The sequence below is a fragment of the Podarcis melisellensis genome, assembly GCF_964234715.1.
Source record: "Podarcis melisellensis genome assembly, chromosome: 4".
In the NCBI taxonomy this organism is placed as follows: Eukaryota; Metazoa; Chordata; class Lepidosauria; order Squamata; family Lacertidae; genus Podarcis; species Podarcis melisellensis.
This window is the reverse complement of record NC_138531.1, coordinates 42,420,829-42,447,108: the sequence shown is the minus strand read 5'-3', so window position 1 is coordinate 42,447,108 and position 26,280 is coordinate 42,420,829. Positions and strand designations below refer to the sequence as shown.

Genomic DNA, 26,280 nt, shown 5'->3' with positions numbered 1-26,280 from the left:
TCGAAGGGAAAGAGCCATAAGAGTGGCTGAGCGGCACCTCGGCTGGCTGCTTCGGGGAGGCGGCGGGTTGGGGAGGAGGGAAGGGAGGAGGGTGTGAATGCGCGCGCACGGCGACGGTGATGGAAAGCTGTGCATCGTTTCCTTCTTTGTACTTTCGTGCATTCCGAATGTGGTGGGATAAAAAGATACGGACAGGGGCGAATTATGGCTGCAGTATGTTTGCAAACCCTAGGTTACCTTTCTTCATGCCTAAAACAGGCAACTAGATTTGTAAATGTAATTAATGTCATTTCTTGCGCATCTTTGGACTTTTACTTCCCTTGCTTGGAACGGGTTTGAATTCTTAGCTTTAAAGACTAAAATTTTGACTCTTATTTGGTTTATTTTTTTACCTGCCGATGCGTTGCTTGAATTGTGGTGATTTTATTATTTGTTTGTGGCAAGGGTGCCCATGTTTCCTTTAAATAATGTTTGGGTGCTTGCATTACATAATGTAAATAATAAGTATGGTAGAGCCTATTGCAGGGGGGTTATCTATAACTTCTGTTATATGTAGTTGCATAGCAATTCTTGCTGCTAATTATTTCTAGCATAACTTAATGTGAAAATGGTTTTACAGTACAGTATATGGTACTAGTCCAGCTCTACATGCACACGATACCTTTAAAGCACATTCAAAGCACATTCCTTCCCTCAAAGAATAATAGGCACTGTGGTTTATCCCTCACCAGTACAATTCCCAGTAACTCTGAACAAACTACAATACCCATAATTATTTGGGTCTGGGGAATGTGTTTTTAAAATATAGTCAGTGTGTATGCAACCTTATTAGGTCACTGTAAACAAGAAAATGGCTTTCTTTCTAAAGAAAAGTGGCAGGTGCAACAAGGTTATTTCCGACTAAATGGGGTAAACCTCCATTCCTGTGTGACACAGTCTCAATTCTCCCCACACTCCTAAGTGTTTGTATTTTTAATAATAATAATAGACTAAACAAGCACATACATGCACCTGCACATTTAACATTTTGGCTACTTTTTCCTGGTGCTTTCACATTTGCCACCATGGACTCCTTTGGGAGGAAGGGCAGGGTAGAAATTTAATTTTAAAAATACTTATGGAACTGTATCATACTGAGTTGGACAATGGCCAGTGTTGCCTGCTCTTGACTGCAGTGGTCAGAGGTCTTTCCCATCACCTGCTATTTGATCTTTTTAACCAGAGCTGCTAGGAGTTGAACCTCAGACACAGAAACCTGCCATATGAGTCAGATCATTGGTTATCCAGCTCAATACTCCCTACCCTGCCTGGCAGTGGCTCTCCAGGGTCTGACTCAACCCTACCTAGAGATGCTGAGAACTGAACCTGTGACCTTCTGTATGAAAAGCAGGTGCTCTGCCACTGAGCTACAGGCTTCCTTTCTGAAAGCTTCTACATGTACACTTCCACTGTGCTATAGACATTGCCTACTGTAAATAAGGGACATGGGGGCACTGTGGGTTAAACCACTGAGCCTAGGACTTGCCGATCAGAAGGTCGGAGGTTTGAATCCCCGCGAAAGGGTGAGCTCCCGTCGCTTGGTCCCTGTTCCTGCCCACCTAGCAGTTCGAAAACACGTCAAAGTGCAAGTAGATAAATAGGTACCACTCCCGCGGGAAGGTAAACGGTGTTTCCGTGCGCTGCTCTGGTTCGTCAGAAGCGGCTTAGTCATGCTGGCCACATGACCCGGAAGCTGGACGCCGGCTCCCTCGGCCAATAAAACAAGATGAGTGCCGCAACCCCAGAGTCGGTCATGACTGGACCTAATGGTCAGGGGTCCTTACTGTAAATAAGGACATCCATCTCAATTCTGTGCTTGTTGGGGAAGTTGACAGGAAAGCCTTAGACCTCTTGATAATTATTTAGTGCATTTAGATCTGGACATGAATTGCTTTGTCTTTGCTGTTTTAAGGTTGTTTTTTATATACAGTATTATGCTTGTCTGTTTTTAGATGGTTTGGGTGAGGTTTTACACTGGCTCTATGATTTTATGTTATTTGTATTGAGGTTGTCTTATGGATTGCATTGTATTTGCATAATTTATAGATTTCTGTAAACTCCCTTGGGAACTTTGATCAGTGGGTTTTTCTAGAAATGGCACAAATACATAAATGTTCACTCAGAAGCAACTTATGCAACTTATGCCCAAGTAACTGTGCTTAAGCTTGCAGCTTTTGTCACAAATAATACAGTATTAGCTAGACTGGGGGCGCTGTCATGAAGACCCATAACACATATCAATGAAGTAGGCCATTCTTTAATAGAATTCATGACCTCATTTTAATACTGGGGGACTGAGGCAGAGAGACAGTACATTCAAGGCCATGTGATCGCTGCCCACATTTTGCAGGTCAAAGTTTGTTGTTAACAAGCTTAGTAAAAGTCTCATTTAGATCTTGCTCCATAGCCACTCAACCTCCTATGCAAACCTTTTAATTATTTTTGTGTATAAAATATGACATTGGAGTATTGAACCACACTCCTCTGCTCTTGCCAACTAAACTGTTTTTCTCATTCAATCAACACCAGAATGTTAACCAATGACACAGTTAATTTTACAAACTGAAACTGTTGCTATAGCTCCAGTTCAGCTTAAAAGAATAGCCTTTTTATCCTGGTTCTAAAGTTGTTTGTGCAACATACTTAATTATTTCTTTCTTACAACTTTAATTCAAAATAACCATGCTAGTTCCTCTCACTGTATAACTCCAGTTGAATCTCAATGGATTTTGCTTGGGTTTAAGTGCATATAAATGTTCAAAGGCTTGAGAAGGAGAAAAACTGCATGCAGACTTGGGTCGTCATATTGTAAATAGTCTTATCACCAGCAGCTTATGCTGACATGATCTTTAATCCTCATCATACAGAACAGCTTGGCATAACCTTTGTCCACTTCTTTGAGGAGGGGGAAAAACACCCTGACGTTTTATCAGGTGACTCAGAACAACTTTAAACATGCTCAGTTTGTAAGTGAAAACCTCAGAAAGCAAAGTGAAAGAGAAGCACATTAGTAAGAATGGTGGGCCATCAAAAACGCAAAATAGAAGGAGCTGCAGCAATTCATTCCTACAAATGTCAGCGAAAGGTGAGTGATGCTTTTATTTCTCTCTGCTAAAAATAAATCAATCATACATGTAATTATAAAATCAGATAATTACTCATGAACAAGATTTTATTTATTTTAACATTTATAATCTGTACGTTTTGCCAAAAATGACTTGTGAAGTAGCAATGTAAAGATGCACATCTTTATTGATATATATTACAGCAAATACAGCTTTAGGGTCTTAGACCACAATGATTTCCACCACCACCTCTCAAAAGGGTGTACACATTATTTGAGGCTATAGTATATTGCAAGCTAAGGCACTAAAGTAAATAGTGAGACAGTAGTTTAAATGTACAAAACTTAGTAGAAAGGTTATGATTGCATTGTGGTAAACAGTCTGCAGTGGGTGATGTGACATCCCTCATTTCTTCAATATTCTTGTATGCCATTATGACTTAGTAAGCAAATTTTAGCACTTGCATTAAAAATTGGCATGGCTGCCAGGTGCCCAGTGTGTCATGGGCCCCATGGAGACTTCTTGTTAGGGCTGGGCAGAGGGGGAGGAATAATGGGATCAAAGTGTGAAGCTGGATCCTGGGAAGGGACCCAGCTGTCTGGAAGGTTCTGAACTGGGTACTGAAGAGGCGCAGAGTGGATTGTCAGGGAAGATCTCTACTTTGGTCATCAGACATCCAGAGTACAGTGACAGAGCGACTTGACTTGATGCAGCACTGCCTCCTGCCTGCAAACTGCTTCCCACTCCTAGAGGGGCACCTGAGGCTAGACAATGAGCCAATCTTGTCATTTCCACCTCCATTTGCAAGGATGCAGCAAAGGCAGTCCCAGCAAACCCATCCTGTATTCATAACAGTGTCTGCTTGCTTGCCCAGTCCTATGGCTTGGGATGGCAACTGCAGGAATGAATGTGCCCACCCTGCTCTTCAGAAAAGGCATATATGGATGGGGTATCAAGTTTTTGGACACTGCCTTAGCTTATGCCTAACTCCGCTCTGAACTTCTGAACCATGTAGCCTGATACACAGTTAAGCATCGAAGTGAATTTTGCAATAAAGCCTTTGGCAGCGACCAAGCTATGACCATGTGTGGGAGCCAGAACACAATCAAATACTTTTTTTCAGGGGAGAAGCACCTGTTTGTTGTTTTATTGTGGTCATTCCTAGCTAAATACACGATGCTGCTGACTTCCTCACAAGGCTGTTGTTGTAAAGGATACTTAATACGATTTCTGTTTACTTAATGTAAATAGGTTTCCATCTCCTTTTGCTATGCAACTATATTCAAAGTGGCTAGCAATGACTCCAAAAACTAAAACTATAAAATCACAATCTAAAACCACAAGAATGCACGTTCTAAAAATACCATATCAGAGTCACAAAAAAGAAAACACTTGGAAAACAGCACCAGAATAGCCCAGTGAAAAATATGTCATTTCAGCAGTATCTATTAAAACCCAAAAATCTGCATTTCAGCAGGATCTATTAAAACCCCAAAGTCTGCATAAGCTGGTGAGTCTTAAGACCTGAAGGTGGGAAGAGAGAATATGATGGATCTCCCCAAGAATGGCATACCACAATTGTATATAAACTTAAATAAGGTGCTTTGACCATTCCGAAGTATTATATAATTGCTAAATATCATCACCACCAATAATGCATTAGCTACAAGAATATGTTGCAGTTTGTCATATTTTTCCAACAACAAATTTTTGAGTACTGGGGCAGTTTGATTCCCCTGCAACAGAAATGCTTTATATTCATGCAGTGACTGAAAACTCTTGAGTAAAAAGGCTTTTATACAACAGAAAATCATTGAGAATTATTCGTCTTTAGTTTTCAGAAGATTTCAGCCTTAATGATAAGACAAAAATAAGTAAAATATTGGTCCTGATTCCCTCCCCCCCCCCAATATAGTGAATTTTGGTGAAGTTTTGTTACACTGTTTTGATTTGTTTTGTTACTCCTACATCTCACAAACTCTGAACTTCCTCCATAGTCCATTTTATATGCCCTTTTTTGCTTTCTCTTTTGACTTTCCCCCCTTCTCCTCTGCATAAAGCCATCCTCTTTGTCTGAAGTGACATTTAAATAATACAGCTTATCTGTAAAGCTTTAGCTATGAGTCATTCTGCTACAGCTGGTTTAGCTTCCATTTCACTAAGGATGTTGTTTTTAATTATGTTGCTAGAGTCAAAGCAACTTCCACAAGTAAAAGTGCTTTCAGAGATCTGCTTCCACTGGTACCCAGAGCTCCAGACAGGAAGCAAAAGTTCCCCCTAGGAAAATGCCATCTAGTACTGTATATTGACTGTGCCAGCAGTGGTTCATGCAGATCCTGCCAGTACATTTGCACTAGCAACAATAAGCATAATCAGCCCCATATGGATTGTGGGTGTTAGTCACTGCCTGGAAGTGCTTTGAGTTGCCTTTTTACTCTGTTGCAAAAGCTTAACATTTATCATGGCCTGGTATTAAGACTGAAATATCAGCTGCTCAGAGAAGTCAGACCAACTCACCGCGCTTTCCTAAGTAGAGCCCTCCATCTTGGATCCTGCACAACATACACTAAAACCTGGTGAAATACCACTGCCCTCTAAGGAGTGGACCTCAGGCTCTTCCAGTGAACAGAAGAAACCTTTCCCAACTTGGGAAGTGTTATTCAACCAAATCACTACTATTCTAGCCTTCGCCTCCTGGAAGGAGCTAGTGTCTGAAGAGCAGGACACGGGTCCTTAAAGATGTAGACACTTAAGGTCACTTAAGGGGATGGAGCTCCCAGAAAGACACTGCTGGCTAGGCCATAAAACCCCGACCGTTGCTCCAGGCTAGAGCTGAGGTCATTTCTGTAGCCTTAGTTAGGAAATTGCTGGCCATGGTCCTGAACTCACACCAAGAATCTCTGGGCCTATACCTGCAGTTATGTCTAGAGTGCTGGACCTGCCCTGTTTCAGATCAGTGCCAGCTTTGTGTCCTCTTGCTTGTGCTGTTGGATCTCTGGGATGATAGAATATTTCATGGATCAGGAGAATTCCATAGGTGGCTTTGTATTATATCTTGTAAAAAATAAATAAATATGGGTCTTTGAAGGGTATGAGTCCTGTAAGTCATGTGATGTGAAATGGGCACAAAAGATGGTCAAAACAACCATCTACTAGATTGTCCACTTATCAGACACATACCTGGAGCTCTACAAGTGCTACATGAACTGTCATAGATATCTAAGTAGATGTGTGGAAAGAAGGCAAAACCCCAAATACACTTCAGGTGTCTCTTATTTTTGTGATATATCAGTTATCCAGAATGCAGCTTCTATACCTATAAGCTCCATCTGTTAGGACTGGATACCATGACAGAGTTCTTCAGGCCCTAGTTGGTTTAATGTCTGTACTTCACTTGTTGTTCACCAGTTGCAGCCTGATTGGGATTAGCAAGCCTCCAGGAAATGCTAGCTCAGTTTTGCATCCAAAGTTTAGGTAGGCTGCTGGTTTAGATACACAGGCTGCTCTCTTTTTTTGTTTGGCTCTCTCTCTCCATAAAACACACTCTTTCTCTCTGGCCTACCTCAAATTTTCCGCTTGCCTGCCTATCTGTGCTTGAGAACAGGAACTACATCCAACTGACTGTTGACTGGAGTATATAATTACATGAAAGCTTTGGGATTTGCTTGGGACTACCTATGGACATGCCTTAGTTTGATTTCTTGGGCTATCTAGGGCTCATGGTTCTGGATGGATTCTTGCAAACACACCACAATTTCAAACATCTAAAGCAGTCATAATTTATTCAGTGGTATTTGTGAGCATGACAGATTTTAAAAATAAGTGGCACACAGCTACTGTATATTGTTTAGTAAACAATTCAGCTACCGAAATGTGGATGATATTAGGAGTATGAACTGAGGACTGGCTACACAAAACCCTGCCTTATACTGAATCAGATCACTAGTCCATGTAGCTCAATATTGTTCATACAATCTCCAAGGTTACAGATGAGATCTTTTCCAGCTCCTTTACCTGGATATGCTGGAAATTAAGCCTGTGACCTTCTGAATGCAAAACATTTATTGTATTAGTGTAGGCCTTCTATGGAGTTCAGGCTACATGTAAAAATAAAAATAATCATACATAATAATAATCACATGAATACTTTTTATCTGAGGAGCTGTCCTTTCAGTACCTCAACACTGCTGATATTTGTACACACAAATGTAAATTTACCGTGTCAAGACTGCATTATTTTGCCAAGTTTGATCTGGACTGTTGAGTGATCTAGCTCATAATTTTCCAAACACTAAAAGGTCTTTGGGGAGGAAATCATATTAGAATATTGTGCTTGGACATGAAATCATTCATCAGATTAGTTTAACATGTCAGCATTCAAAGGAAAAGTCCACCCATGTTGATTTAACTATGTAAAAATGTGTGAGAGTTGGCCTGATAAGAGGGTTAGCTTACTTACCGAGAGGTGGTTATAAGTAATCTGTTTTACCTCACCATGCTGATTGTTAGTACTGGCCTGGAATGTGCAAAATCCTAAATTAGATGTATGTATATACTGGGCATTTTTGCATCCAAATGTGTATGAGCAATTAGCACATTTAATTCAGGAAAAATAAAGCAGGTCATGCATCCAAACACATACTGAAATAGAATATTAAGTCTTAAACCAATATTCTTCAGATAAATAAAGACTGCTTTTTGTTTTTGCAAAATCAGAAAAGATATAGCCATGTAGATATATATTTTGCAATAAAGCTTTGAAGAAGATTTGTATAATGCATAAATACATCTGTGTTTGTACCAAAAACTACAAAAGCACCATATAAAAAGGGGTGAGGGAGAGAGATGTTCTGCTGGCGTTCATATCAGCCCGCCTCCCAGTATATATCACATAACTCAGTTAAAGTGGTACTATGATGACAGGAACCAACCAGAAAGCACCATGCAAATCAGAATACTGTATCCTGTACCAGCTGCTCTGTTGCTAGCTGGTTGTTATAGTGATAAACTGAGGCCTTGCCTCTTGGCTTCTCCTTGAAAGAAAAACCTTTAATTTCTCAAGGGAAGGAAAAGAAGCGAAGGGGGAGAAGGCGGGGGAGAGAATTACATGAGAAAGGAAAACATTATCTGACTGAGAAGAGAATAGCAGAGAGGGCATCACCGCAAGCAGCATTCACTGGCCATGCCAGTGCTTGCAACTAATGCTGAGTCAGAAACAGGTATCCCAACATCCCTTTCTAATGAGCTTCCTTCAGAAACCATGGAGGAGATAGAACACACATGTCCTCAGCCTCGGCTGGTAAGTAAGAGACAAAAGGATACATTTATTTGTCACCCTTTGAGCTCTTTGTCTTATTAGGATGTAATGAAGGCAGTACTTTATAGCCTGAATAGAAATTAGAAAACAGCTTCATCCATTTTAGCTCTTTGTGTTTATTGTCTATATTGTGAAAATGTGTATTACAAAGTATTAATTATATCTACTGCATTAAGAAAGACAATTTAGGGATTGTTGCATGTTTCTCTCTTTCAACTGAGTGTCTCGAGCTATGCAAAAATAAAATTAAAAAATGGTGCTTTCCCCATCCCTTTGTTAGGTTCAGATTGCAACAGAACTCTTCCTTTACTCCTTGCCTGTTCTTTGCCTTTCTGCTGATTTAAAAAATGAAAGGGCAGGGAAGAAGGGATTTAATCATCAAAAAAGCAAAAACTGCCTTTTAGAGAAACACTGGAAAAGAATGTAACAGATATCACTTTTTGTTTTGGTTTTCAGGGATTCCAGTGTGCACAAAATGGATGATATTACTTTCAAGCAGTTGAGAGCATATGAGTTGGGACAGTAGCATTAGGAAAAAATCTGCATTTCTTCAGTAATTAATCTATAGAAACTGTTTGTAAGGAAGCTAGCTGCATATAGAATTAAGCATCCCTTCCTCACTGCATGGAGGCTGTTCTGAATTAGACCAGCACCCACTTTGAATATTTTCATTACCATTGTTTCACATATACATTTTGTATCAATCAAAATTTTTCTCAGATTTTTTATAGGGGGGGAATAAAGAGTTCAGCTTGGTGATTCTCTGAAGTTGTTCGTTGCATAAGTTATGCTTGTAATACTATAAGAGCTACTATGAAGGGTTTGCATTGTAAGAGATGAGTGCACTAGCAGATTATAATTAGGAAGGGTAAAGAAATGGCCTCTGATGTGTGTGAATAGGATTGGGTTTACTTCCAAAAGTAAGTAAGCTACACTACTAGGCCAACTTACCTGGGAGTCAGTGATGGGTATTCTGTGATGGGTACATGAAAAGGATATCTAGCTTAATCCTAACCATGCCGCAGCAATCTAATACGAAGTACCCTGGGGGCTGCATACTGTTTTCCATAGCGATAAATACTTTTCCCATTTTCGTTTCCTAAAAAGTAATTTAATCACTCCCATCACTGCCTCCTGAGAAAGCAAAACTCAGGCAACCAATTTGCCAAGCTGTCACTGTGACGTAGGCAGTAGTTTAATACTTTCGCATGGAGACTATTTAACACTGAGATGGAATAATAACTTTGATTTTTACCAGTGTTTAAACAATCATTTAATGCTTACATTCAACTTTCTATTTTAGACGCTATTAAAATTCCATAATAATTGATGAACGTGACTTAAATTAACTTTTTAATAGGGATGAGTTGGGTTTTTTAAAAAAAATGTTTTGTTTAAAGCATGGAGATGGTTACAGACATTTTGCATTGAATCGTGCTTATGATAACTGTTAAAGAGTTTCCTGTTGAAACCTCATGCACAACAAAAATATCCTGGAATATATTAGAATCCCATTATCAGACAAGAAGAATGAAAATAATTTATTTATTTATTTGTTTGTTTGTTTATTGTTTCTTTATATCCTGCCTTTCCTGCAAGGAGCTCAAGGTGGCATACATAGTTCTCCCTGTTCCCATTTTATCCTCACAGCAACTCTATGATGTAGATTAGGCCAAGAGAAGTTGACTGGTCCAAAATTACCAAGTGAGCTTCATGGCTGAGTGTGGATTTGAACCGGGTCTAGTGTGAACTTGGTACTTGCATATGCATTTTGCCTATTGTTGTAGCATTCATCTGGGAATATTTATTGCTTCAAGAACTATATTAATATTACCAGAGTTTGTTTTCAATTTCCACAGCGTTTTGAATGAAAGACAGGAGTGACACTGTGTGAATCAAGATTTATGGAACACTTAAACTTCTAAAATAAGCATATGGTGGGACTGTACGTATTCCTATCCATAATCTAAGTCCTGCATGAAATAAATGTGCTGTTAGCAAGGGTCAAGAAAATACAGCTTTCATTTGGTCAGGATTCAGCATAAAACATTTATTGAAGTGGTAGAGAATAAATAGGACAATGCAGGAATTGACTTTGTACATATATTGGAGTTGATTGATTGAAATTACCCCACATGAAAATTGCGGTCTGTGTTTGAAACCTCAAAATATAGACAACATAGAGAACTAGTAGGATTCTGGAAGAGTTCCCATGCCAACTGATTCTGGGCCCCTAAACTCAAAAGGATCAGAAAATTACAAGGCTCCCTCCCTGCTCACTGAAGCAAGGTCTACAGGAGCAGATGGCCTACAATAACCCTAACAGATAAAAAAAGAATTAGAAAACAAATAAGGAATACAGAATTGTATATACTCTTTCCGTCTAATGTTAGATTCAGTTTAAAAACTGCAATCCCCACCATCTATTACAATTGGCCATTCTTCCTGGGGCTTTCACTTCCTGGGAAGTGAAATCTGGCATTTAGTCTTCACACCAGCTCTAGTGGTCCTGGGGATATGTATATAAGAATATTTAGATGGTTGCCAGAGAAACACTAAAGTTGTGAGCTTTATTCAATTATGTTGGTTTTACATGGAAGTGCTTTCACACAAGCAGTTTGCCACACAAAATCTGAGGGGGCATAGTCACAAGAGAAAGCCACACCCCATGACAGAGGTAGCTAATGTGGTGGACAGCAGCTCCCATACAGCCCAACAACATCTGGAGGACACAATGATAGCTATTCCTGCCCTATGAATTTCAGAACATTTGAACTGGCCTCTGGGAGCTTGGAAGTTTATAGGCAATGCCCTAACAAAGTACTTCCTTATCACTCGTGTAGTTAGTTATTTAACAAAATGTATATACCACTTACAAAAGACCAGATCCAGGCACTTTTGGAAGAAACTGATTTTCTGGATCCATTTCAGTCGGGGTTTAGGCCTGGTTTTGGCAGAGAAACTGCTTTGGTCAACCTGTGTGATGACCTCTGTTGAGAAAGATACAAGGGAACATGTCCTTGTTAATTCTTCTCAACCTCTCAGCAGCTTTCGATACCATTGACCATGGTATCCTTCTGGAGTGACTGTCTGAACTAGGGGTGGGCAGCATCGCTTTGTGGTGGTCCCAGTCCTACTGGGATGGTCGTTCCCAGAGGGTGTTGCTTGGGGAGTGTTTTTCAGCCTCATGGAACCTTTACTGTGGTGTTCTGCAGGGCTCAGTCCTACACATTGTTTAACATCTACATGAAACCGCTGGGTGGGGTTATCCTTCATGTGCCTCCTCCTTGAGAGGTCTGGAGGGTGGCAACATGAGAACAGGCCTTCTCTGCAGTGGCTCCCCGTCTGTGGAATGCTCTCCCCAGGGAAATTTGTCTGGTGCCTTCATGATACGCCTTTAGGCGCCAGGCAAAAAACATTCCTTTTTAACCTGACCTTTGGTTGATTTGATTGTCATCCTATGCCCTTTTAAAATGTGTGTTTTGTCGGGGGGGGTGTTATTGGGTAGTTGGTTTTATTTTGATTATATATTTTGTGGTTTTATATTTTGATTTTATTCTGTGAACCGCCCTGAGATCTCCAGGTATAGGGCAGTATATAAATTTAATAATAATAATAATAATAATAATAATAATAATAATAATAATAATAATAATTTATTTGTACCCTGCCCACCCTATACAGAGCTGCCTTCAGATGTCTCCTAAAATATATATAATTACTCATCTCCTTGACAACTGACAGGAGGATATTCCACAGGGTGGGGACAGCTACCAAGAAGGCCCTCTGCCTGGTTCCCTGTAGCTTCACTTATCGCAGTGTGGGAACCGCCAGAAGGCCCTTGGTGCTGGATGACAGTTTCTAATCAGGTGTAGTAGAGCCACACATTCAACCCAAAATGGAAGCAAGAATAAGGTAGATACCAAAAGGGCAGAATATAAGCATGTGTGTGTGTGTGTGTGTGTGTGTGTAGAACATTGTTTTCCATTTTTATTCCTTGAGATAATTCATATACCCTATGTACACCCAGAGATTTTGTGAGTGGAACTCGCGTGTTTTAAGCTTCAATCTATGCAAAGCTACATATGTGGGAGTAAGTCCACTTGAATTCAGTGGGACTTAAATCTGAGTAGACAGGTATAGACTTGCAGTGTTGCTCACTGGAGTGATAAGAGAATGTGTGTCCTGTTACAGACCAGCAGAGGGAGCTTATGGAGCAAGGCAACAGAAATAGCTTAGATCAGAATTGGAAATGAACGAAGGCTTTTGAGCCTCTGCCTCCAGTCCACCTACCTTTGGTGTCATCCCCTTTTGGGGAACTAAAGTCCCTTAAAATGTGAACCCTCTGGCTGAAAATGGGTCCCTTCTGCATTCCATGACCTCCTACTTGGTGCACTCCCAGTGCCACTGAACCTGCAAGGGCAGACCCTCCAAGTGTCCCTATTTAGAAGCCGTCCCGGTTTCTGATTTGATTCCGGAATGTCCCACTTTTCCTTAGGATGTCCCTATCTTCATTAGAGAAATGTTGGAGGGTATGGAGTTATTGGAACCCCAAGCTGTCTGAAGGCAATTCTACATAGTGAAGTTTTTTTTTTAAAAAAATAATGTTTATTTTTTATGTTTTTATATATGTTGGAAGCTGCCTGGAGTGGCTGGGGCAACCCAGTAAAATGTGTGGGATGCGGGTGGCGCTGTGGTCTAAACCACAGAGCCTAGGGCTTGCCAATCATAAGATTGGCGGTTCAAATCCCCGCAACGGGGTGAGCTCCCGTTGTTCAGTTTCAGCTCCTGCCCACCTAGCAGTTCGAAAGGACATCAAGAGCAAGTAGATAAATAAGACCACTCCGCCGGGAAGATAAACGGCATTTCCATGCACTGCTCTGGTTCGCCAGAAGCGGCTTAGTCATGCTGGCCACAGGACCCGGAAGAAAACTTTGAAGCTAAAGGCTTGAAGACTATTCCCTCTGATAAGCTGTAATGCTAGCATAAACTGTTCAGTGTGTGGCAAAGGAAGGCCTTTCAGAACTCTCAAGCATCCATAATCAAAAAGCTTTCCTTATTCTACCAAGCAAGGAGAGAGATGCAAGAGTAGGGGGTGGAGGGGCAGAGAAACGACTAAAAAAAGGTCTATTTTCTTTAGGTTATCTCCCAGGAAACAGCCTTTTACTAGCTAAGTCAAGATTATAATCTTCTAGGCATGGGACCATAGCCATTATTGTTTTAACATCTCTACCTTCCTCTTTATCCCAGCGTGAACCACATTGGACTGGATGTTGTGTAACTTGACCTTACTTAGAAATAAAAAGGCAGTTTAGCACTCAACTATTACAAAGACACAAGGGGGAAAGACAGTGATTAGAAAATATAGGAAAGAGCCCAGACTGTATGATCATGTATAATAAAAAGGAAACACTGTACTACGTGGTCAGTCAGTTTCCACAAAACCCAACCCTTAAAGTTTGCTTTAAGTGTACATTGCACATCAGAAGTAGGAGTACTAGGTATATGTAACAGATTTTACATGCTTAAAAATCCCTTTAATGTTACTTTCCCCACATGTTTATGTAACAGATAGCAGTGGTAATGAACAAGATGTTTTCTTTGCCCTAATTATTCAATTCTCTTTTATGGCTCTCAAGACTTTTAAAGAGCAGTTAAAGGATATGATATGACACCAGTGCTCCGGAATAGACAGAAATATTTTAGTGCACGGAAAGACAGCACTAGCTCTTCTTATCTGGGCCATAGATTTTATTGAGATTAAAAGCTAAACAACACATTTGAGGAAAATCACATAGTACAGTTCTCCTGGTTCGCGTCATCTAAAAATTCAGAATGTCTAGAATGACCCGCCTCATTTTTTATTAGAAAATGATATCCCTTCTTTAGCAGCTATTCAGGCCCAATGGAATGGCTCCCAGAAGTCAATGTAGAGTTGAAATATCAAGTCTAAAATGGGATGTATCTGGTTCTTGTTAAGAAAGCTTTCTGTTCCTAAAGGACTGCTTTGAAAACATAAGCAAGAAAAATTGTGACTTTCTATAGTAAATCACACCCCAAACAGGAAGGATCAAGGGCTATTGTAATCCTTCTCTTGTCTGAAAGGACAGGAGCAATTATTTTCATTTGTGTTGCTGTGAACAGCTCATGGAGGAGAAATATGCCACAAAGTTGGTTACCTTGTCTGGAGCAATCTAGGACAAAATCATATTGAGGAAAAGGGTGTGGACTCTTGAAGAGGATGTGTGTATGGGCAAGCCCAGTTTATTCCCAGTTGGGCAGAACTGTTGGTTTTTCTGGGCAGCAAATTCACCCATCAAAGCATATCTCCAAATTAACAAGAAATAGGGGGAAACATTGATGGTTAAGACACATCCTCTGCTGTTAACCCCCCTGCCTTCTGGTATGGTTTTTTGGTGTTACAAGAAACTCCAGGCACAAGAAGGGGAATAGAAAATATTGGTTGTGCAAGCTGCCTTCTGTTGACACTGCCATTGGACACAACCAGCAGCAGAGCATATGCTCACACTGCCCAGGGCGGGTGCGCTCCTGAGGGGGGCGTGGTGCAGAGGGTGCCCTCCCAGGCGCGGGAAAGTACGTTTCCGAGCACAGTTCAAAGTGTTGGTACTGACCTTTAAAGCCCTAAACAGCCTTGGTCGAGTATACCTGAAGGAGCGTCTCCACCCTCATTGTTCTGCCCAGACACTGAGTTCCAGTGCCGAGGGACTTCTGGCGGTTCCCTCATTGCGAGAAGTGAGGTTACAGGGAACCAGACAGAGGGCCTTCTCAGTAGTGGCACCCGCCCTGTGGAATGCCCTCCCACCAGATGTCAAAGAGAAAAAAAACCACCAGACTTTTAGAAGACATCTGAAGGCAGCCCTGTTTAGGGAAGCTTTTAATGTTTAACAGACTATTGTATTTTAATATTTTGTTGGAAGCCGCCCAGAGTGGCTGGGGAAACCCAGCCAGATGGACGGGGCATAAATAATACATTATCATTATTATCATTATTATCATTATTATTGCCACTCAGGGGCCCGGAGCAGTGTGCTCACCCTGAAGCTGGGGGCGGAGCGAGCTGCCCATGGCGGACATTCGGCGTGCCGCCTGCCCATGACTCCCAAGCCTCCCCCAAGCTGTCAAAACAAAGGGGGAAGGGGGGAATGCCGTCGGCAAAACGACACAGCTCCCCTCCTTACCCCGACGGCTCTGGGTAGTCTTGGGAGTCGAGGACGGGCGGCGAGTCAAATGTCACCCCCCTCATTGAGGGCACTCAAGGCAGTCCTCCCCCACCTCCTCCCTTCCTACGCCCCTGGACACAACCCTTAATATTTGTCTCTAACAAGACCTTAAATTAGAGCTTTCCAAACTGTGTATCACAACACATGATTAGGGTGTCAGCTGCAGTGTGTAGGTGTGTCACATAACCCTGGTTTGCTAGTAAAACTGAATTATTGTACCGCAAAATAATGCATGTCTAAAAAGTGTGTAACTAACATGAAAAGTTTAAAAGCCTCTGCCTTAAATGGTGCCCTCCAGATGCTGTTGGATTACAACTCCCATCCTTCTTGTTCATTGGCCATGCTCTCTGGGGCTGATGGGAATTGTAGTCCAGCAACATCTGAAGGCTACCACCTTGGTTACCCATGCCTTAAAATCTTTGGCTGTTAGTTTTGTTTTGTTCTTTAAAGCTATGTTCAGAAATACTCTGCTGTGTAACTCTGAAAGATGCCAGTCGTACTATATTGACAGCTGTACAGAAGAAGCAAACATGGGAAAAATATCTATTGTAACCAGCATCCTAAGAATGAAGCCTCTCTTGCTCACAGCCTGAAGTCAGTGAGAGAGTGACTTGAAAGCGGCATGCATACTTCCAAAAGCTGGACTAAAAACGAACTCCTTCTAGGATGTTAAAAAATATATATGCAATTCTCTTCACGACTGAAACAACATACTTTGTTCCTATATCAAGTGCTTCTGTGTGATGACAATGAGCAAAAAGGTCATGCACAGAGCAATAATTAACAATATGTTTTGGTCCACCCTACCCCGATCTGCCCTTCCCTGTCTCTAGACTTTGTCTGCACCTGCTCCGTTTGCAGGTGATACAAGCTGCCAGTGCAAAGCTCCCCATGAGAAGCTAACTATTGCTCAGGCCCGCCTTGGAACACCAGGTGAGTCTTCTGGATTTATGAAATATAAATCAATTTCATGGAATACAGCTTCGATACTTGCCCTTGCAGGTTGATTAGGAGTTTTACAGGAAAAACGTAAAATATGTTTATTTAATTGCTTAGTTGTTTATTTAATTGTTTAGTCAATTGCTGCACATGCTTTTTATTGTACCTGTGTTAAAGTAAAAAAAAAAGTGAAAGGAGAGATATCTGTAAGTGCTGACAACCTCAGCTGAATTTTGTGACTGTCTTTAGGTAGAAAAAGAGGTTTGGATCCAATATTTTTCAGTCCATTATATTGTATTTTCAGGAGAGTTAAGTTTAGGGAATGAATCTTCCTGTAAGCACAGTTTTCTTTTCATGGACAAGGAAGAAAGTTTGCTACTTGTAGATCACATATATTAGATGTATTTCCCATGCTTCCAACTTGTACCAGTGAAAACTGACAGTTGCAATATTGGTCTGGAATTGTCAGTGTGTGAATGCTGACATTAATCTAATATGAGATAGTCATTATAATGTATGCATTTGTCTGTTCGTAGATTACAGAGAGTACATTTGTATAGACAGAGCGTATGGACAGTGGGGAATAAAATTTGATCCTATCATAAAATGTTTGGGTGAAAGGGAGCAACTTCTATCTTAGCTAGAAACTCACTAAGCAGCAGTGGCATGCTGATATTAAAGCAAACCACCAAATATCTGAAATCTTCTACAATGAAGTATTATTGTTAGGTGTTTTTTGGTCCAATGATGTACACATAACTTACGTAAATTCTTCAGACTGGTAGCTTATTTCTACATTGCTGCTGTTCTTCTGTCCTAATCTGGACTAATTCACCAAATCTGGGAGTAGGGGTGCTTGAATGTACCCATTTTTTATTTTGAATATATGTAGCCAACAATACCTCACAGTAGTCTGACACAGATTTGAGGTACAGTTCTGCTTTGACCTGGACATTGTTTCCTTGCTCCCACAGTGGACAGACCTGTCAGAGTCTATGCAGATGGAATATTCGACCTCTTCCATGCTGGCCATGCTAGAGCTCTTATGCAAGCCAAAACTCTGTTTCCTAATAGCTACTTGTTGGTAGGAGGTAAGGCTAGCATTTGAACAAATATTATCATTGGGTTGATCATATCTGTGGTGCAGTCTTTACGAGCATGCTCAGGAGGTTGCTAGTTTGAACCCACCCAGAGGCAAAACACTGTGAAACAGCAGGAGGAGGAAGCTACTGCCCACATGTTGCACTTTTGAGCTTCCCTTAGGCATCTGTTTAGCCACTGTGAGAAATGGGATCTTGAACCTTATACCTTTGATCTGATCTCCATATAATGTGTATTTAATTCCACCCCAATGCAAGTACATTATTGGCTGTGGATGTACGGTAGTTAATCTCAGATCTGATGGGAACAAAATCAGGAAGAATTTTAAATTAAGATTTAATCAAGAATCAGTTTCTGATTCTTCTTTCTTAAATCCCATAGAACTATCATGATATAGCATGAGGTGCACTGAAAAGCATCTTATCCAAGCTTCTGTGCTGGGGCAAAATACTACTTTGTTCACCAGTTGCTGGCATTGAAGGATGGCAGTACTTGTAGTGGAAAGGAAGCTAAGAGATCCATAAATATATCTCAAACTGAGCCTCAGATGGCTAAGTGAGTTTTAGAAAAGTCTAATTATGGCAGAAAAGACACATGGAGCTATTGCTGATAGCAAATTACAAGAGACACGCTATTTAAGCAGGGATTACATTCCTGGGAAACCAAAATTGAATATAGTCAAAACACACTTAGTGCAATGGTGGGTGGGTGGGATTGCCAAAGCCCCCCCCCAGATGCCGCCCCCCCTTCTGCCCAAGTTTTTATTTATTTTGCGAAGTGCATAAAGCTCAATGAGCACAAGTTAATTGCAAATAAAATTATTATTATTATTATTATTATTATTATTATTATTATTATTATTACCCCAGCCACTCTGGGCGGCTTCCAACAGAACACTAAAATACAATAACCTATTAAACATTAAAAGCTTCCCTAAACAGGGCTGCCTTCAGATGTCTTATGCCTTAAGCATGCTGGCCTACTATACATGGTGCATGTAATCAGAGAATCTGATTCTTTTCCATTTGTGCTGCCAGATAATTTGAACTGCAGCCCAATCGCCTTTGATTAGCCTGTATCAAGGCACAGAGTTGATGCAACCATTTCTCGTTACAGCTTGTTTGTAACATCTTTTTGTTTTAATTTCACAGTCATGAACAAGTATGATTTAGTTTGACAATTTAACTGAGAAAAGATAGCTTTGAAGAATTTCTAACCAAACAGGTGTACTACGTTTTACAGAGCCTGTGTTGTTCTGTTCTGATTTTTTCATGTGCGTATGTCAGTTTGCAGTGATGATCTAACCCACGAGTTTAAAGGCTTCACTGTAATGAATGAAGCAGAGAGGTATGAGGCCCTCAGACACTGCCGCTACGTTGATGAAGTAATCAGAGATGCTCCGTGGACACTAACACCGGAGTTTCTGGAAAAACATAAGGTGCCTTTCTCTCCTTGTTCAACAGATGAGGAAGGGGGGGGGAAGCTTAATGAGGTTGCTGACTTTTGTTTAGAATATGAATCTGGCATGCATATAAAACATGCCACTCTTCTGAACTGGGCCATTTCCTTCTTTCTCTTAGTTCCTTTCTGGTTCAAACTGTAATCCAAGCTAGAAATTAACTCCCACTCCTCTTTGACCTCCCATACTTGGCTGTGGCAATGGCAGCAGCAGCAAGGGATGTCTTTCCTCCCCTCTACTTTCCTTGAGATGCTACTATGGTGCTGATGCAGGTGCTAAGGTTGGGAGGAATCCTCATTTTCCCAGGGGGCATTTCAAATGCATGTGAAGGGAGCAGGAAATGAGACCTCACTCTCTTTCTGTCACCACCAAACAAAGAAATAAAAAAATGACGAAAGAGAAAGAAGCAGAAGCAGATAGATAAGTGGATTGAGGGCTCATTGGGGGCTGGAAAAGCAACTGAGACCCCATCACACTCCCTTGTTTTACAAGGAGCAGTGTTTGGCACAAATTTAAACATGCATAAGTTAAAACGTCTGATCTATTTAAAGTCATGGGATTATTAAAATTGATTTGCTGTAGGTATTGTAGTACCTAAATTTGGGGTTGCTTCAAACAGTGTAGTCTAATGACTCAAGAGCTTGATGTGCAAAGTTACTCGTGTACACCAAGTGCACCGGCTTAAATGTTTCTCCTACTGTAGCACATCCAAGAAAATTTGGAAAATTTCCAGTACTCAGTTGAATGACAAGACTAACTACCTGGCCTTAACTAATACAGAATGCTTTTGCACTAAAAACACTGCTCAACAATAACAATAGATTGTTATTCGCCGTTCTCTTCGCCTTTTTAAAAGGTTACCTGACGGTGAGGCGAGCCGCGTCCAGTCTCTGCTGGGCCCCTGTACCTCCGGACACCCTCCGGACGTGTATCTGGGGTGCTTGCGCCCCTCTGCACCCCCTTTTGCCTCCCTTGTAGGACAGGGTTCGCGCTCTCAGCCGAATCCCTTCTCGCTCCGAAGACGCGCTCCACCGGAAGTCCCCAGCTTCAGGTTCCTTATTGGTATCACTTACACAAATATAAAGCATTTCTCTAAAAGAAAGGTTCATAATTAAACCATAATCTCATGTGCTACATATTAATCGCAACCACCAATTAACAATAGCCTAAAATGTCTTAGGTTATTACTGCAATGCATATTTCTTTAAGTTCATAGGAAAGCTGGTAAAAGCAAGTAAATAAGTTATGCTTTAAAATTAACAACCAAGCCTTTATCAAGGGTCAACCTAATTTCATTTCTTCATTTTTCCATGTATTCCAGATTGATTTTGTAGCCCATGATGACATTCCATATTCTTCTGCTGGTTCAGATGATGTTTACAAGCATATAAAGGAAGCAGGTGGGTGCCAGTTTATGCTTTCACTACGTGTTTTTAAAGTGGGCAACCTTTTTTAGACTGAGGGCCACATTCCCTTCTGGGCCACATTCCAGGGGCCACAGAGGCTAGAGGATAAAGTGGGCAGAGCAACAAGTGTAAATTTTGCCCTTGAACAGTAGGCTAGTTTCTACACACAATCTTCTGAATTTTATGTGAGACAGTGAACTCACACTACATCCTCTTAAGGAGAATTGGAATCTTTCCACCATCTTTACTGGGGTCAATATTGATCTCAAGAGAACAAATTAAGTTCCTGTGTGATGACAGAAATCTCTTTAATTTAAGTTGTTATCAGCACGATTAACAGTGCCAAAGAGCAAAGTATTTAAAGTTCCATCCCTGAGCTTTGTAGAGGACACTGCTCAGGTTGTTGTACTTACTGGAGAACAGAAGATTAGAAATAAGCAAATTATTACTTGTCCTTTTGATTGCTCAAGAATTCAAGGAAATTCAGTAAACAAACAAATAAATAAATAAATACATGATGTCCTGAATTGGTTAGATAGTTTGGCAAGTATTTAAATAAAATAAAAAATCAAGGGCCAGAATGAGGCCATTCTCAAACAAATGATTCTTATATGAAAGTTGGAGGTTAATCATTGCTCTTTTCCTTTTTCCTTTCTAATCAGGAATGTTTGTACCAACTCAGAGAACTGAGGGCATATCAACTTCAGATATTATTACAAGAATTGTACGTGATTATGATGTTTATGCCCGTCGCAACCTCCAGAGGGGATACACCGCTAAGGAGTTGAATGTCAGCTTTATTAATGTAAGTACATTGGTCTCTTAAGTCATGTTCAATGTCGAAATTGGATTATAACCCACCTTCTGCCCAGAAGAGGGACATGCCAGAACAGGGACAAGGTCTAGGAAGCGCAATGTCAGTCCAATTAGCCCAATGTCTACATTCATTCTAGACTGAGAAAACTGAATGCAAGTACCAAATTCTATCCACTAAACTAAGACACAACACCTTCCATTGGTTCCACCTACCCAAAGCTCCTCACACAGTTCTGCCTTTCCTATCAGCCAAGATAGCTAAATGGAACCTCCATGTTCAGAATCAGTATGCCTCTGAATACCTGATTCTGGCGGGAAACAGCATGCTGTTGCCCTCATGCCCATCATGCAAGCTTCTCAGGCATATTTGCCTGGCCAATGTTGCTTAATAAAAGATGAAATTATTTATAGTGTTTCCAAACAGCTTTGCTATTAAAATACTCAGAAGTATCAAAAAAAACTAAAGCCATGTGTGTTTAATAAGCACAAAGGATTAAAAAGAGCACAGCAGCAGTGAACAGAATGAAAGACCTGACCAGTATCAATGATAAACAGTAGCCTGGTTCACGCATAAAGTTAAGCAATGGTTTGTGTAGCCACAAGTTGTCCCACAAATTAATAAATAAATTGGAGGTTGTTTTTCCAAAGTTCAGTTTGCTTCTCAGCTTCTCTTGCCTTATGCCTTTGGGTGAGCATCTGGAGGAGCAAAAGATGGTAGTCCTCCATTCCATGTAGAGACACCCAACAGACATGCAATTGGAGTGTAGTTCAATACTGCCCATGACAGCATCCTCCACTACACCTAAAGCCAGCAGGTTGGCTCAGGTTGAGATTCTTACTTAAAGTACTAAGTTGCACTAGTCACCCCATCATGCCTCTGCTATACTAGCCATCTACCCAACAGCTGCAGTGCTGGACTCATAAAGAGGACAAAGAGGCCACAATTTCAAAACAGGCTGCATGTAATAAATGGATGCCTACTGGAGACAGATAACAGTTATTCCCTTCTCCACCAATGTGATGGTTTCTGTCTGTACCCTCTATAATCTGGAGCAATATAGTCTTGAACTAGCAGGACCTGGAACAAAATTATTTATTTTCATGTTTACCAGGAGAAGAAATACCGCTTTCAGAACCAGGTGGACAAAATGAAAGAAAAAGTGAAGAATGTGGAAGAAAAGTCGAAAGAGTTTGTGAACCGAGTGGAAGAAAGAAGTCATGATCTCATTCAGAAATGGGAAGAGAAGTCTAGAGAATTTATTGGGAACTTTTTAGAGCTGTTTGGGCCAGACGGAGCTTGGGTACATACTCTAAACTGTGCTTTATATTTACTTCCATCTCTGTTAATATCAGTGGAGGCTACAGCAAGTTGCAGCAGGATTTACAACAGACTGGTTTTGCAAATTCTGTGCACTGTAAATATTAATATTAGGAAAACATACCTGATACACATTAGGAAACGTTTATAGTCTTTTTTCAGAGGCAGTGTGTAGTTAATTTGGACTTGGAAGATTTGAATAATATAGCCATAGATAAGCCACAGTGTTTTAGCCACAGCTTGTAAATCAGTAAAGTGGGACCCATTAAATCGTATGACCATTTGAAGCTATTTTGTGTTGCCAGACCATTGATCAATCTAGTCTGGCTAGGTTGACCAAGTTTCTGACTTTATCAAGGAAAGTCCTCTGCTTGAAGGGGTGCCCACTCCAAGTCCAGTGTAATGATATTGAAACCATAAGAACAGCGGCACTAAAAATGCCCATCATCAGTTAGCACCTGGACAGCAGACCGAGAAGGGGCACAGCTCGCCCAATCAGTCTTCCTCACTATGAAGAGATATATTTAAATTAAGCAATTTATTGTCAATTTGCATTATATAGGCTTTGTGTTGTGCCTTCTTTTTTGGTGTTGTGCAAGAAACCACAAAGTCCAGCATCTATTCTGCTTAGCTATGACTTTTTAAAGTCTTGGGTCTTTTACCCAATATCCTTTTAATGGGATACAAGGAATTAAACCTGGAATCCCACTTTTGCAAAGCATGCCCTTTGCCATCAATTTTTATTTTTTTTTACCACAAGTTAGGATTTAAAAAGCACTATGCACACTAAAAGCTGCTATGTAAAGCACTAAGACTGGTCCTAAGGAGGTGCAGTTGTAGTGTATGACTGCACACTGACTTATAGACGGAAAGTTCAAAGAGGAAACAATTTTTGTTTCTTGTGTGATTGAGAGTGGCAGCAATGACAGAGTAAGGAACTAGAAGCAATTTTACATGAAGGCCTTTGTAGTGCCAAGCCACATAAAATTATCCACTGAAGAGTGAAATCAGAGGTGGCATTGTTCTAAAGAAAAGCTTAATGACAGTAAAGCCCATGTGTCCTGGGGGAGGGGGGAAATTAAGTCCATGTCAGCAACTGCAAAAGGTGAGCTTTTTCATGATAACTTGCTATTACTGTCAAAATTGTTATTAACATTAATTTTCCATATCAGACATTGCTTTCAGTGTTGACATTGCACGTACAGGAATAGTTCCAAGCATGCCAACTTCTCAGACCAGCAATGTGCATCCATTAATATGCTATTATTATAATAACTATTTGCGAAATAATACATTCTGTGCCCACATACAATTTCTAGAAGTTAGGCAAGGAGCGCACAGTCCACTTAAAATAAAAACGCCTGTAAATTGTTCCAGTTCTGTTTTGCTTCTATTTCCCCAAATTAGTTCGTAGTAGTCTCTATAGCAGTAATTCCCAAGCTTTGTGCAAGAACACACCAATCTGCTGCTGAGACTGCTAGTGTGCTGAAAGAAAGAAAGAAAATACTTATTTTCCTCTCTGTTTGCTTTCCAGAAGCAGATGTTTCAAGAGCGGAGTGGGCGCATGCTTCAAGCCTTGTCTCCAAGGCAAAGCCCCACAAGCAGCCCAACACGAGGGCGTTCCCCATCACGGTCTCCATCTCCCCCTTCCCCCTGGCTCTTCAGAAAGGCTTCACCTCCTTCCTCCCCAAAAGCCGCCTCAGCATCCATTAGCAGCATGAGTGAAGGAGATGAAGATGAAAAGTAAAAAAGGAAAGAGCAAGGTAATGAGTAGAAAGAGGAGGGAGGAACCACAATTGGTCCCACTAATTCAGAAGTCAAGTGGAAAGAATAAAGAGGGTAAATGAGGTATGAGATGTTTCTTGAAAAGTATGCAGCACCACACAGATAATGGAGCACAGAAGATCTCAGCTACAGCACAGATATTTGCTGAAGAGGGAACTGCCAGACCAACAGCACACAATGAAAGGATATGCAAACATTTGACTCATTTCTTAACAATTATCAATACTTCATTGTGCGGTTGCAGTTGTTGTTGCTTGAGCACCTTGAAGAGTTGTGGGAAATCCCTGCACTGAAGGCGAACCATGCGTCGTTTCAGACAAACAAAGCTGGTATATGGTATTAAGAGGCATTCCCTTTGGCTACACAAGATGCATCTACATTTGAACTCCACTGCGCATTTGCTAAAAGCTGAACTTTTGAAAATGAAGTACTGTCTGGAAACTGCAAAAGCTCCCACAATGCAAACAAGGGAGAACAATAACCTTCCCAATCAAACCATGTTTATAGAACTTAACCTGTCTTTCACAATGGACATACTTTGAATCTTTTAAGTTTGTTGAATGTTGCTTGTTGAGCAGGCTTTTCTGTAGGGCCAGTTTATTTTAATGTGAACACAAATTGTTTGGTCACCTCTTACTATGTTTTACTAATGCACCCAAAACTAATTTTCTTTTCTTTTTTTGTAAGAGTTTCCTCCCTGATGTTGTTGAGAAAGCTATTTCATATCTGGGGAATTTTATTTATTTTTGATTAATCTATAAAAAGGCCAATGTCCAGGCTAGCCCCCAGTCATCTTGTATCCACAGGGTTAATTTTAAAATTATTTTCTCAACTAAGAATGTGACTAGAAACTGAACAAGTTAACTGTTAAGAGGTCAGCCTCACGGGATTGACTGAAATGCTTTTTCATTCTGGTTAAATGTTTTAATGTGTAAATACCCAAGGGAATCCTATAGGAAAAAAAGATTACATTAGAACTGCCTCTTCATTACAGACCTTTGTAAAATTGGAAGGTTTTAACAGTTCCACAGTGAATTATGCATACAACTACATTTTATTCTATCCAATGCATGAATCTGTTTTTAAAAGAAAATAAAACATGCCCCCTATTTTATGCCCAAGATTTATTCAGCAAATAGGTATTCAGAAGAACATATATATATTCCCTATATAAAGTCAGCCCATACCTTTATAACCTCCCTACAATAACTTCTGAAACATCTGCCACCAGCCTTTCTGAGTTCCTCCCTTGTTAAAAAGTGATATTACAAAGAGAATGACGTTGTTTGTGATCCTACAGCAGGCCTACATAATCTGTGACCCATTAAACTGAATGTAGTCTACCGACCATGTATCAGACCTTCTGTAAACCTCCTGGGTTTGCTTCCTGTCCCTGGAATGCAGGGGAATTGTTAGGCAGTTGACAAATAACAATATGTACCTGGTTACGTTTAAGTTGAGCCCTACAGATAAATGAACTGGCTCACCTTTCCAAGGAAGTTGCTACACATTAACCCTCTCCCTTTTCATTGCTATCTGTCAAACATCCAGATAATGATTATATTAGGTATCAAGCTTTCTAGACTTGAATATATATATATATATATATATATATATATATATATATATATATATATTTTCACACTCTATTGCAAGTTTAAGCTTTCAGTAACTAGAATGAAGAACAACACATTACCAGCTGGTCCAACCCATCATTCTCTCAGGATTTATCTACAGAATAGATCTATAGGACAAGAAGAATAAAATAACAATGCTGCACCAAGGAAAAATATA

The 26,280-nt window shown here is 40.5% G+C and overlaps 1 protein-coding gene across 3 annotated transcripts; it reads left to right on the top strand.

The window, feature by feature from the left end:
- Nucleotides 1-52: 52 nt before the first annotated feature.
- Nucleotides 53-25,829, top strand: PCYT1B (phosphate cytidylyltransferase 1B, choline). 3 transcript variants are annotated; one of them, XM_081909028.1, is made up of 9 exons: nucleotides 53-213; nucleotides 2,907-3,124; nucleotides 16,496-16,595; nucleotides 17,576-17,692; nucleotides 18,989-19,140; nucleotides 20,483-20,561; nucleotides 21,230-21,372; nucleotides 22,496-22,684; nucleotides 24,236-25,829. In XM_081909028.1, exons 2-9 carry the CDS (start codon nucleotides 3,056-3,058, stop codon nucleotides 24,446-24,448), a joined length of 1,062 nt encoding a protein of 353 aa, XP_081765154.1. In that variant the 5' UTR covers nucleotides 53-213; nucleotides 2,907-3,055; the 3' UTR covers nucleotides 24,449-25,829. The 3 variants fall into 3 exon arrangements, with proteins under 3 accessions (XP_081765154.1, XP_081765153.1, XP_081765152.1); XM_081909027.1 differs by having other exon boundaries at nucleotides 53-276; XM_081909026.1 differs by lacking the exons at nucleotides 53-213; nucleotides 2,907-3,124 and adding an exon at nucleotides 5,003-8,403.
- The last annotated feature ends 451 nt before the right edge of the window (nucleotides 25,830-26,280 follow it).

Excerpts from the sequence above, each read along its gene's own strand:
- PCYT1B (XM_081909026.1), top strand. The coding sequence starts at position 8,287 with ATGCCAGTGCTTGCAACTAATGCTGAGTCAGAAACAGGTATCCCAACA. Across the intron at positions 17,693-18,988 it reads TAGCTACTTGTTGGTAGGAG|TTTGCAGTGATGATCTAACC; the intron begins GTAAGGCTAGCA and ends TGCGTATGTCAG. Across the intron at positions 19,141-20,482 it reads AGTTTCTGGAAAAACATAAG|ATTGATTTTGTAGCCCATGA; the intron begins GTGCCTTTCTCT and ends CATGTATTCCAG.